The following is a 13,818-nucleotide window of genomic DNA, read 5'->3' as shown; positions in this document are numbered from 1 at the left end:
CTATTCGAAGCTATAGAACTTGAGCAATTCTGCTAAAAAGGGACAAAGAGAAATAAAGGAAAAGGATGATGTGCTTTTATTTTTCATTGCTTTTCCTCCACTATCAAACCTCAAGGTTTTTACATGTACTGCTTCTAAGCTAGAGGTAAGTCAGACTCCTAGGTTTTGAGCCTCAAGCAGACTTTACAGATTTATAACAGACAAAAATCTTGAAAACCATGGCTTTCAATCTCAAGATTCAAGTATTTTGTTGAATAACTTAGTTGTTTTTATTTTTAAAGTTTATCTCTGATTAGCAAGAGTCAAAACACAGAGCACCAAGTTTGGGGAAATACATATAAGGATGTTTTCCTACCTCATTTTCTTATTCCTGACCAGCTTTTGAACACTAGGAAAGAAGAAAAGAATTAGAGGGAAATCACTAAGGCTTAGAGTCTGCCGGAATCCCTGAGAGGAAGCCCCATGAGAAACCCTGAGTCCCAACTTTAAAGGGACAGGAAAACAGAAACTCAAGACAAGTTCAGGGAATGGGGAGCGTTCCTGAACAGAAAATGCTGTTGTTTGGTTCACGGGAGGTAGTACAGGAGATGGCAAAACTTGTAGTAAATCTTACATCCAATGGTCTCCTGAATGGTAGAATGACAATGTCTAGGCACTGAGCCTTTGACCAGCTTCACAGATGTTCAGTCCCAGAGCACCCAGGGAGGGCATCCAAAAATTCACAGCTCTTCCCAACAAAGCGCCTTGTGGAAGGGCTGAAAGAACCAGTGGGCTGGAAGACTTAAGGTTGGAGTAGAAAAGATTCAGTGTGTGGACATGCAGGCGCTGTCCACACACGTTGTCTGCATGTGGGACCACAGGCATCTCAGAGGACACAGCAGACAGAAAGAGCAGTGGCCATGCCTTAGTAGGCTTAGTAGGATGCCACGTCCCAGTGGAAGCCAAAGGAGCAGCTGCTCCCCTTATCACCAATATCAAGGCCCTCCATAAACCTCTCCTAAGGCCAGATGCCCCTGAGAAAGAAGGGAAGAAGGGAGTCAGGGACAGGCCCACAATAAACAGCCATTAACCAAAAGAGAACTTAGTTTCAAACCCAAAGTGAATTACCTTGAGCTGACAAGAACCACTAGCAGACCAGGACCTCTAAGCTAGGGTGAGATCTGTTATTTTTTTTTAACAGCATCACATAGACTTATTGCACACCCAAATCTGTAGCTTGAGAAATGTATACCTACTACATGTGGTTGTAAGCGGGTACCCCAAGGTCTCTACATGTAGTGCACACATGCACTGTGGTTAGCTAGGACCCTACATCAAGGTCACTGAACCTCAAGGCCAGGGGAATAGCCTTAAGAATAGAAATGCAAAGAGTCTCTCCAAAGTTGTTTTTTATGGCCGTAACTCAGCCTCTGAGTTGCTAAACCGACCATTTTTCTCCATAAGGTCACGGAAAACCAGTTCTCATAGCATCATCTTAGACCTTCAGCATGGAGGCCAGGTCACACACATATGAAAACAATATCCTGACAAAGTGTGTGGGCCTGATCTTACAAGTGGGACTGATGCAGGCTCAAGAAATATAGGGAAACCAAAGAGAACTCGGAAGGCCAGAGAAGAAAGTCACATTGGCCTCTGACTGTGGTGACTCCAGAGAAGACAAAGAACAATGGGTATTTGAATTGGCATGCAAAGCCACCTTCTGCCTCTTCTACTGCCTCTGCGTATGTGAGGCCCACCTGAAGCTTATCCATGCTGCTGAAACTGCTCTCCACCCTCTGGTCACAAGGCTTGGGTGAGCCACTTTGCAGCCCCTTTGTCATATCCATCAGCCGTGTTGTGCCCTTTACTGGACAGGGAAAAGTTTCAGCTGCTTTTGATAGGCCACTGAAGATGCAGAGGACAGTGTCCAGACAGATGGTCTGATGATAGGCTTTGATGACATTTCTCCCCTCTAGTGACTGCTGCCTCTGAGAGTCTGGGGCAGAGTGAGCACACTTTCCCTGTGTTCTCAGGTCCCCACCACTATTAGGCTGTCTCCACGCCTCTTAGCCTTATCCCACCCCATTGGGAATTTAAGCCCAGAGGAGGCAAGGGAGGGGCGCTGTCTCAGGTATCACTTAGGTGCCAGCTCTCCTACCCACCTGGCCAGACGGGTATTTCTGCTTGAAAGCAGATACAGAGCATCCTATCTTCGCTCGGCATCCCTGAGCCTATAGATGAGGTCCTTGAAGGCAAACTTCTACAATTCAAAGTGCTTTCTTTTTTCTTCTTTCAAACACCAGGCTGTTGTAATTAATAGCTTCAAAGATTGCAGTGGCTTCTAAAGATCCACAAAAGTCTATTTAAGTACTCAAAGCTGCAAATTTGACTCTTTTTTTTCTTTCTGTGTCATCCCTACCCTGAGGGCAATGCATATAAAGACTCTTAGTATAACTTTAGAAGTGGGGGAAAAGGGTTGAGATTCAGAAGAATTGGAAAAAGCACATGGATTAATATCAAAATGTTACCTTGCTTCAATGTTAACTTCACTTGGCAAAGTTTTCCATGAAATTATCCCTACTGTTAGAGGAGAATGAACTTACATATACCTATACCCCAAGAGTGTATAGAGTTTGGGGGTATAGCCCTGAGCGGTCATACCAGGTAAAAAATTTCTTTAAGAATTCTTTAAAAAAATTAATTAACATTTATATATATATTTATATAGAGAGAGATAGATAGATAAATAGATGTGTGTATGTGTTACATGATACTATATATAATATATTCATATATTTTATATATACATATATAAAATATATGTATTATGCAATTCCACAATATATTTACAATTATTTTAATGGAAGAAAAAGTTTTCTAAATGAAATACTTAAATAAAGATGAACCCAACAGTCAGAAACAACTCTTAACTAATAAAGGAAATATTTTGTCGAGATCAGGTGGCCTTTCACTTGTTAGATGACTGTTGGGGGACCTTAGCTCAGAAAAACTTCCCTGCTAAAAACCCACTTATGGTACAAGTGTTATTCATGATCTGATGCCACACTGAAGATTTTTTTGTAATACATTCTCAGGAACATTTGTAGGGGAGATTGGGATCATGAATTCTGCTTTAAGCATTTGCAGTGTAGGAGGAGAAGTCACCTTTTACTTGGAGACACTCAAGTTCCTCTTATGCCTCAATCATCCTGCTAGATTGTAATAAACATGAGATTTTGGAATGACTCATGTAACTGAGCTAACAATCTGGATGATTTCCATTAGAATAATGCATACTAAAGTCAAAAATGGAAAAACACTGTTGGATTTCATTTTGGCTCCCCTGTCCTCTTTTTGGACATGGAAGCACAGTTGCACATAATACACATGGGACCTGCCCATGTGGCTCTGGAGAGATTCGCTTTGAAATGGTCTTTGGATCTCCTGAGAATAAGACCAAGAAGGAGTGTCAGAAAAGATCTGAATTCTTCAAATACAGAAGTCTCTTTACCATCAGACTTCATTTATTTGTCATCATCATTTATTTATCAGAGCATCATTTATTTGTCATATATGAATTATTTCCCATAGCCTTATTGTTTCAGTTTTTATTGATTGACATGTTTTTTAAATAAACATTTCTGAGTGATCAATTACAATGGAGAATGAAGTGGATTAGTCTAGAAGTAGTCCCACACAGGAAATACAAAAGAAACACTAGGTCAGTTGTAGCCTAGATCATTGCACTTGTACTAATCAATACATTGGATAAGAAGTTCTGAAGTGGGCCTTGAAGTGAATGCATGAAAGTGGGAAATGGAGAAGAAACTGCATCACTTTGATTGCATACATTGCTATAAGTCATCATTAAGTGTTTAATATATTATAGGCATAATAGGTATATCTTCTGAATAATTGTTTATAATATGACTTACAATAAAAATCATACTTTGTGAAAAAAAAAAAAAGATGAACCCAAGAAAGATGATGTTTGTGTATCCAAGTGTCACGGACTGACCCTATGCCTTCATAGGTGTCTTTCTATGGTTTGAAGGAGCTCAGATAGACAACAGGGAATTCTAGGGCATGCAGTCATGCAAAGAATTAGAAACTTAAATCTAGGATATGAGAGGCAGAGCTGTCGGCATGAGGCCCCAGGGTGGGAGCAAAAAGGCAATAGAGAAGAGAGGTGAAAGGCCATAGACATGGGGAAAACATGACTGGAAAAGGAGAGAAAAGAATTAGTGGAGTACACGCATGTGTGTATGTACATATATATATAAACATATATTTACTTTTTTAAAGAATTATTAAAGAAATTTTTTACCTGGTATGGCTGCTCAGGGCTGTACTCCCAAGCTATGCTCAAGTGGAAGACAGGCTGTAGAGAGTCAGAGCCAGTTTAGAGCATCGAAGGTCAGTGAATGGGCTGGACAACGAGTTGCTTCTGGGTCACATGAGGGAGGAGCCCACACTTTGAAGTTTCAGTGCAGTGTCTAGTTTCGTCCACCCTGAGATATTTGGCACAGACTCAGCAGATAAGGATCAGCTCCTTGTTAGCTTCCAGGCACAGTTCATCATAACCACCATTCTGGAAGCTACTGTGATAGCTGACTCTCAACCTCTCAGGTGCATTTTTTTTTAGTTCCAAGGATGGTTACATGAAAGATGACCCAGGGGTTCTGCATGAGCCCAGAAACCTGATAGAAACCAGAGTAAATGGTACCCAAATCCTGAGTTTTGAAATGCAAAACTTCACAGAAAGATGGCATACACAAAGCTACTCCAAGAATCTCCCTTCCCCTTCCCTCACATGATCACAGGAGCTCACTGAAGCCTGATCTCTGTCTTAGATCATCAATTATCCTGTGAAAACATAAACCACACTTGCAGATAGATGACCAGACGTCCCAGAGTCTTAAGGCAGCAAATGCACGAATAAGATTCTTCTGTCCTTATTCCTTAAAAAGTTTACTGACTCTAGGCCCCAAAACTATTTTGAACATTCTATATTTGCTCCCGAAGTTAAGAATATTAAATTTTAAAATGTTAAGGATGTGAATGCTTAGACCTTCTTGTTAAAAAAATAAATTAAAAAAAAATGTTCATTGAGATGTTGTCACCACAGAACTATGGTAGAAATTTGACCAAAAAAAGAAAATAATAATAGTAATAATAATCCCATTATTTCTCAGTAACCAATCTCTTGATAGTCTATATTTTACTGAAAATGGTGTTTACAGAAAGACTTCAAATCATAGCTTACCTTCAGGTTATAACAGGTCTATGACAAAAATGAAAGATTTTACATCTATAAAATGACAATGGTATTGTCTGTATCCTTCTTCCACCCATAGCATGAACAGTTATTAGAAAATGTAACAGAACAGTTCAAATAAGGAGCCAAATAAAGCAAAGGAAGAAAAAACCTATACAAAATTAAAGATTTGTATTATATTCTTGGCTAGGCCAGAGTTTCTAAAAAATACTTTGTCAGAAAAAAACACTTAAAGGTATGTATCCAACGCAGTTCTCCTAGATGTACCAATGAATGAGGGCGTTGAATACGTAAATATTAAATGTACAAGGAGAAGTCATTTCAATACTCACAGTCTGATGCCAAATTGGCAACCAGTATGAAGGCTAATCCCAGACAGCCTCACCTCCGTTCTTTCAATATTATGAACTCAAATCAAATTCTAGCACAATGCTTTTCCTACAACTTAAAAAAGAAATCACAATCCACCCCTAGACTATTTTTTCTGAGATAATTTATTTTATATACAAACCAAGAACTTGATTAGCGCCTCCTACCCCTCAAAGGTATATAGCTGCAATATTAGGATAAAGATGTCAGGAGAGAATAACATATGTTCAAGTTCACACCAGTACCAAGAAACTCAATACTTGGTGTTGACCCCCCAGAGGTGCCCTGCAGCCGGCAGTTAGCAGGAGAAACACACCAAGGAGGAAGGGAAGGGAAGGAGAAGGTGGCTGGCAAGGGACATACCCAGGAACCAAAGAAGTGGAGAAGAGAATGCTTTCTGCAAAATAAACAAAGCAAATCCTTCTCCTTTTAAAACCAGGAGAGCTACAGTTCTAGGTGAAGGTTGGGCTGACTTTCTAATAGATGGTTCTAATGAATTTCTTTTCTAATCAAAGTGACCAAAGACAGAGAAACCAGAGCACTTGTGCCTCGATTTCCTTCCCTCTTAAGAGAAGTCACACACACACACACACACACACACACACGCACACACACACACACACACACTTTATCTTTGGATAGTATCAAATGACACTAAGCATAGTTTATTACTATAATCCATTTATAAGTGAATTTTCTCATCAAACTCATCTTCATAGGGTTTCGTTTTAAATGTGTTCATAAGCATGGAGATGATAATTTTTTAAATGGCATGGAACCATGGTTAGTTTTTGTTTCCTTATGTTTGAACAGCTGTCCCTCATGGGCAAGACACAAGCTGTCCTAAAGCCTAGTACTACATAAACACTTGTGGACTGGATAAAACAGGTAACAGCGGGCACTGAAAATCCTGTGCATTAGACATGTACAGACCTACTTTAACTAAAATACTGGTATAAACAATCCAAAAGAACTGGTACTAGAAGGGCAGATAATGGCTAAGATTAAAGCAGCATCAAGGTTTTCACTGCCCTGCCTTCCATCAATAGACAGAAAGATAGATAGATGATAGATAGATAGATAGATAGATAGATAGATAGATAGATAGATAGATAGATAGATAGAGATAGATATAGGTAGATAGATAGATAGATAGATAGATAGATAGATAGATAGATAGATAGATAGATAGATATAGATTATAGATATATAGATATAGATATAGATATAGATATAGATATAGATATAGATATAGATATAGATATAGATATAGATATAGATATAGATATGTGCTGTAGACTTAAATATTTTCAGTGATATATAAAATTGTATTTTAAAGAAATAGAGTGCTTAATCATGTCAGGCATTGTGCTAAGTGCTTTATATATATCAGCTCAATGATTCTCATAATAGCACTAAGAAAAGGATTCTACTATTACTTCCATTTTACAGAGGGGAAAACTGAGTGAAAAAGAAAATAAACACCCTGCCCAGGGTAACCCAGCCACTAAGTAGCATAGCTGAAATTTAAACTCCAGCATTCTGACACCAGGACCAGCTGACTGTAATTCCTGGTCATGTATGTAGGTCCATTAAAAAAGGGAACTCTATCCACCAAAGAAAAATGGAGGCAGTAGGATCCATGCTACCAGGGAAATTTCCAGTCTGCAATGCATGGGAGGATACTGCTGGGGTAACCTACTCTAATTTTCCTGCTTTTAGGGCAACATAACTAGGTGACATCATAAATGTCTGCTACTTTCTGATGACATTACTTTAGGAATTTAAATGTTCATCCTTAAACATAATTTGTCTATGGCTCTATGAAGCGTGAGGGAGTTTGTGAAAACCAAGCTCAGAAATAGAAGCTTTGGAAAGCTACTAAAATTTTGATCCTAATTCAGAAGCTCAATTTTTATATGCTAAATGTATCTTTAATTCTGAGATCATAAAAGGCAAATTGATTAATAAATATGAGACCCTTCCATGCTACTCTGCTGACATGACCTTCACAGTTTCATTTCCTGTGGATACGAAGAGTATGTGGTTTACTTGAGCTCAGGGTTGGTAGGAGCCTTAAAGGTCATTTTTTCTTGTGACGACAGCAAAAACTTGGAAACAGAAAGGTCAGCCACAATATCTTGCCATTTTCTTTTTGACAGTTGGAGACAAAGTGAGAATCAAAAAGAAATCATTGCTTGTGACCAAAGACAGAGAAACCAGACCCCTGGTAAAGCTATATTTATGCTCACTCTCACACTGGCAGAAAGAAATAAATGCTTGTGGTTAATCAAAAGACTAAATATGTTCATTGTATTTAAGGCAATATAAGATTTGGAGGAGGATTTCGTTTTTAAAAAAAAAGTTAATTGAAATATATTGTCAAGATAAGATCTAGGACTGGCCTTCTACCCAAAAAAGGAAAGGGAGAATTTTATCAAGTCCCTTCCTGGTGGTATGTTCTGTGTGAGCCATGCTTGTAGACTCTCTTTGGTTTTTTCAATAGAAAATAAAGTGAAATGTCTAAAATCAAATGTTGAGAATTCAAATAAAACAGAAAGATCAGAATTTTTTAACGTACACTTTATGAGAAACAAACCCACAAAAAGTGCTTTGTAGTGATTTAATTTAAAAATTAATCAAGGAGTAGACTTCAAGTGAAAGCAACTGAATTTGAGGAGTCAGATGGACTAAACCACATTTCTTAGACAAATTATTCAATGTCTCCATTAATAAATTTCCCCATCAATATAATGGGCATAATAACCCCTCCCTCCGAAGGCTGTTGTAAGGTTGATGTGTAAGAGTGAAGATAAAAATCCTTGGCACTCCTTTCTTTCTCTCCCTTCCATTTTAATGATTTTTCTAAAACCGGAAATGTCCTGTGCAAAGAAACCTTCCATTGAAATAAATTTATGAGCAAAGATTGCAAACTACACTATCTACCACAGTGACACTATAACACATTCATTTCCTTTTAATAGCAACACATAAACTTCATATTACATAATGTTACAAAAATAATTATATTTTGTTTATAACATACTTGCTGTAACATATTTTGAGGTATCATTCATAGAAAACATTTCTGAATTTTTTTCTTTGTGTGGCATGACACCCCTTTCAATTCACTGAAGCTACACTTACCATTTGAAAGAAAATTAACATGCATGACCTGAATTTTCAATTTTTAGTACCCTAGGAAAATGAAAATGAAATTCAAACCCTCTAAACACACATAAAAGAGACAAGAAGTAATATGTAAACAACTAGATTTTTTACCGGGGTATGTCTGATAAGTCAATAATTTACATCTAGGATCTAAATTCATATGTCTGGTTTTCAAGTCATGTAGAAAAATTTTAAATACTAGTTAGTTAAAATACATCGCTTTTCTGGAACAAAATGGAGTGTAAATTTTCAAACTACTGTTGCACATTGATATGCAAGGACCGCATAAGACATTCTATACTTTGCATGCAAAAGGACACCAATTTCTTCCTATCAGGCACTCACAAACTAGAGAAATCATCTAGTGGTATGTTGTCATTTGACTTTCAACTATATCCACTTTGTGAGTTAATGGCAAAGGAATAATGCTTGCACTTCCATACACTACCAAAGGCTCTGGGTTTTATAGGCTATTTTATGAGTAATAGCATCCAAAACATTACTTTATAGAAATCCTTAGAAGCAGGAATTTATCACTCAAAGATCTTTTCTTGGCAGGAAGAAATGACAGCAAATTATGTTTTATGATGGCATTTATATATTGTGCATGTGAATATAGTGTAATTGTAATAGACATATAGACATATATATGCCGTCTGCATATGTATAAGATTTTATAATCATAATTCCATTTTCTTTTTGTTTTATGCCATCATCTTTGCTGTGCAGTTCAGTACCATATTATTTTCATTTCAACCCCAGCTGCATCATTGCTGCTGCCAGATCTCTGGTTTTTTTTGGAGAAAATATACAATTTAAAATTGTTTTTTTTTTCTTTTTTTTTATCAGAAAGGAAAGTCATCAAGAATTAGATTTTATTTTAGGAACAAAGTAAGGTTTCATGGGAGAAAAAAACAAAGCCTTGGTGTAGAGAAGGTTTGTTCACTTTCTATAGCATTACTGAAGTGTCCGTATGCCTTGATAAACCTGTGTTTGGATCTTCTCAGTGGGGGAAATGACTTAATTTAACTATTTTGGTGTCTCGGCAAAGGTAAGTTGTCTATTTTGAGAGTCTAACTGGGTAGTATTAAACTACTGCATTTGTGAATGAAACCCCAAAGTTTGCCCAAATAACTCGCTGCCTCAGTATCCCCAAGTAGAAAAGGCGGGTGGCCAATGGGTGGAGGAGGAGGTATGGGAACTGGCCCGGAATTTACTCTGTGGCAGAGTGGCCTTAGACCAATATCTTGTATTCATAAAAATCTAGGCAAGAGACAAACCAATGGAGGATGGAGAGAGTTTGATTCAACTGATGCTCTATTATTTCATGTTCTCTAGTGTCTCTCTTTCAATGCCATCATGGAAGAACTGGGAATCTCACTCAAAAATCAGAAAAAGTTAAAGAAAAAGTCAAGAACTAAGGGGAAATCTTCCTTTACAAGTATCCTTACTTGTCATCAGAGACGAACTCAGAGAAAAGAGACGGTGGCATGATCCGAGAAAACAGCTGCAGGAAGCTTTCTGGAAGAGTCAGGATATACTCATTGCAGGTTTAGGGAGAAGGGATTTCTGAAAAGTGTGTGATGTGTTTCCATATATCTATATACATAACTCTGGTTATCTATATAGATATAAGACCTACACAAGTTTAAAAAGTTCCCATAAACAGACATGCCTTGGGAAGTGGCACAGGTCCTCTTGAAATGAATTTGTATGCCTACTCTGTTTTGCCTTTTCTCTTTCATCCCAATAAATTGCTGTGTGTGCTTTCTAAATAATAATAAAACCACAGGTATTTTTTTTTCCAGAACAAGTTGGAGTGTGGGTCTGTCCACCTCACTCGCGCCGGTCACAGTGTGTGGTCACTGAGTGTCATCAGCTGTGGCGTTTGCTAGTTTGCTGACTCTTCTCACCTGTTCAGACAGACAGCATCAATTTGGGCTCAGTTAAAAAAAAATACTAAATACCCAGTTATTACAATGCAGTGAAACCATTCATTTTCATGTTTTAAAATCTTATTTTATAAATAGTTTAAATGGTACTTGGAACATCAGTGAGTATAAGATAAAACAATACTAAATATGGAAAATTCATTTGAAAAATGTAAGAGTCCACCACACTCTGGGCATCCTTCTGGCTTCTGGGGATATCATGGTGAGGACAGGTAGGGGCCCAGTCCTCATGTAGTTACAGCAAAACTAAAAAGACAAACCTTCTAGTATTCGAAGCAGGATGAGCATGTCCTCAGTGGAAGTCAGAAGCGGGAAGAACATGAGGGGGAAGTATTTGACCAGGAAATGAAGCATGGAAGTCTTCTAGGAGGAAGATACAACTAAGCTAAGCCCCAAGGGATGGGAGGTGAGGTGCAGGGAGGGAAGAATAAGAAGGAGGCAACATTACAACCTGAGGAAGCAGCATAATCAAAGGCACTGAAATAAGAGAGAATGGGGCCAGACTGGTAGAGAAAAAGGAAGTTTGGAGCCTCCTGTAACCCAGAGGAAGGATAGTGTAGCCTGGGCCAGAGGAGGCGCAGACAGAGCACTGGCTGACAGAGGTACCTGGCAGGGCCAAGGAAAACGCCAGGGTTGGTGACGAGAAGGGGGCGGGAGGCCTAGCCTGGGAGTTCAGGCAGCATTCATTGTGTTGGCAAATACTGATCCAGAGCAAGCATTGGACCAATAGTTTGTATCATTAAGCCCCATTGGTTCCTGTAGAATTATTCTATGACTACAAGAAACTTTTAAAATCTAGTCCCTTTAGGTTTTAAGTGCAAAATATTTCCAGACGTGAAAAAAAAATCACCTTTAAAACAGCCATAACAAACATGGAACAGATATTTTTCTATTTTTATAATCACCACTCACATTTTGGATCGATCAGATTTTCATTAACAACAAAGACAATGTAGTTTATAAAAGGGCAGTCAGATGCTTACATTAAACACATTAAGATACTTACATTTAAAATATTGAAATATGAATCCAACTAACTGAAGATGGACTAGAATGAAAACATACTAGAGGTGGAATATGCAATTTATTCAGGTCATGAAAAATTATACCAAAGGCATTCCATTTTGCATTTTCTGATATAACAGTATGATATTTTTCTCTCATTTCAGAAAATATTGTATCTTTTCACATATTGTTATAGCAAATTGTAGTAAAAAATATATCAGCTTCTAATGTCTAAAATATATTGTGTGTCACTCTGGTTTATAGATATTTTATGACCACTAATCCCTTTCCTTTTCACTTGATAACTGAATTTTCATTTAAGGCATATAGCACTTGCTAGGAGGTACTTTGCTAAAAATTATACTGCCACAAGAAAAATTGCATAAGAGGACTTTTTCATGTTAAATGCTAAATATAACGCAAATAACCTGCCTTTCTCCCCAATATTTTCATTCTGAAAAGCAGGCCTGGTGTGTACACATGTGCGTTATGTTTCTGTGTGTTTCTTGGTGTATTAAGGTGAAGAACAGAGTAAGCTAATGAGTTCAGGGGAAAGAAAAAGAGGGAATAGCAGACTATCTAGAAGCCCGTCCAGAAAAATTCCTGAGAACAAGCATTAGTCTTTGAGATTTTCATCCCTTTCACTAAAAAGCAGTGACTCATACACAGTTATGTAGAAATCAATGGCAAAGTTAATTAAAAACTAGATCCAACATTTCTTCCTTCAGCAATTTCTTGATGTTCATAGGAAAAGCTCAGGTGAAATATTCAGGAAGAGAGTGGGAGGTCAGTGTTGATTGAAAGACAATGTTCACAGTTAAAATTTATTTTCCTTTGAAGTTTCAAACCTGAGTCTTTCTTGCCTTTAGTGTAGAGAAAAGGGAAGACATACAATTCCCTTCTTGCATTGACCTCATGGAGTTCCTGACATATCTAGAGGCTCAGAGTTTTCAATTGTTAGCCTAGAAGAAGCTGGAGAAAGACAAATAAGGAGGAAGTGAGGTAAAGAAAACTAGGTGAAAATATAATTGGCCAACATTGTTTTTCCTCTATCTCAGTAGCTACTACTTTAATTTAACACTTTGCATGACCTCTGAAGCTACTGTGATTGTTGTTTCGCAGAGGAATAATGTAAGAGTATCTGCTCTGGGAAAGGCATTTCTAGGGACTATTTTTGTAGTGTGATTTTTAAAGCAACATAAAATCTGCCAGTGCCCAAATGCATGGCCCACCAGATTCTTTCCAACATCAGAGAGGCCAGTGCCTTGGGTAACAAACTGGAGCACCGTCTAAAAGAGGCCCAGGTTACAATGGACTTGCTCAAAGCATTATTAGTTGACTCCTCCAGCTTAGAGTAAGAAGAGGAGGGCAGACATCAGCTGATCAAGGATGTCCAAAGGAGAGTCACAAGTGTACAGGGCCGGGACAAGCAAGCGTTCCACCTAAGGCAATGAGTGATTGGAGAGGGAGCCTACTGGAGTGAGGAAGAGGTAATAAAAAGTGAAGCAGGGACTTCAAAGGCACACCCAGTTCTCAGTTTTGTTCAAGTCCAGGCCCATATAGGAAGGGAAACTTTCCAGTTACATTTCTTTAAAAATGGCCATGTGGAGGAAAGAAGCAAGACAAAATAGGAACAGTAAATCCATCAGAGTGGAGACATATATACTATATTTACAAGTAGAAATTCAAAGTCCCAGAAGCCTTGGCCATGAAATGGCCAATGTTGAACCATTCTGACATGTTGATGTTTTGAAATTCAGAAACACGTCGGCTGGCTTTGCAGATGAGTGTCCTCGTGGTATGTCATGGGCACACCAGACAGACCTGCTTTTCAGCTTCACCCGTTGAGAAGTTACTTCATTTTTACACAGCCTAGACAGTTATCTGATACTCCAAAATGGCTATGTGAGCATGTTTTGTCTGGTTTGTATATCCTTCTTCCTTTCTCCCTACCTTTTCTTCACTGTAGAGTACCCAGGTGTCCTACCTTATCCTGAGCGATTCAGCTTTAAGCCTGAAGTTGCAAAGTTCTATAAGTTAAGTACCCACTCCTGCTCACAAAAG

At 38.2% G+C, this 13,818-nt stretch overlaps 1 protein-coding gene across 6 annotated transcripts in view; it reads left to right on the top strand.

The window, feature by feature from the left end:
* GRIK1 (glutamate ionotropic receptor kainate type subunit 1) overlaps positions 1-10,597 on the top strand; it is a 366,591-nt gene extending 355,994 nt beyond the window's left edge. For 4 of the 6 annotated variants that reach the window (XM_036926325.2, XM_036926321.2, XM_057503948.1 and 1 more), the window contains one exon: positions 10,136-10,597. In XM_036926325.2, coding sequence (XP_036782220.2) covers positions 10,136-10,291 — 156 coding nt within the window. In that variant the 3' untranslated portion in view covers positions 10,292-10,597. Of the gene's footprint in view, positions 1-9,646; positions 9,734-10,135 lie in introns of all 6 variants that reach the window. The other 2 variants (XM_036926328.2, XM_036926327.2) reach the window with 1 other exon arrangement.
* Positions 10,598-13,818: the final 3,221 nt, after the last annotated feature.

Source organism: Manis pentadactyla, chromosome 1, assembly GCF_030020395.1.
Source record: "Manis pentadactyla isolate mManPen7 chromosome 1, mManPen7.hap1, whole genome shotgun sequence".
NCBI lineage: Eukaryota > Metazoa > Chordata > Mammalia > Pholidota > Manidae > Manis > Manis pentadactyla.
This window is presented reverse-complemented; position numbering and strand designations above follow the sequence as displayed.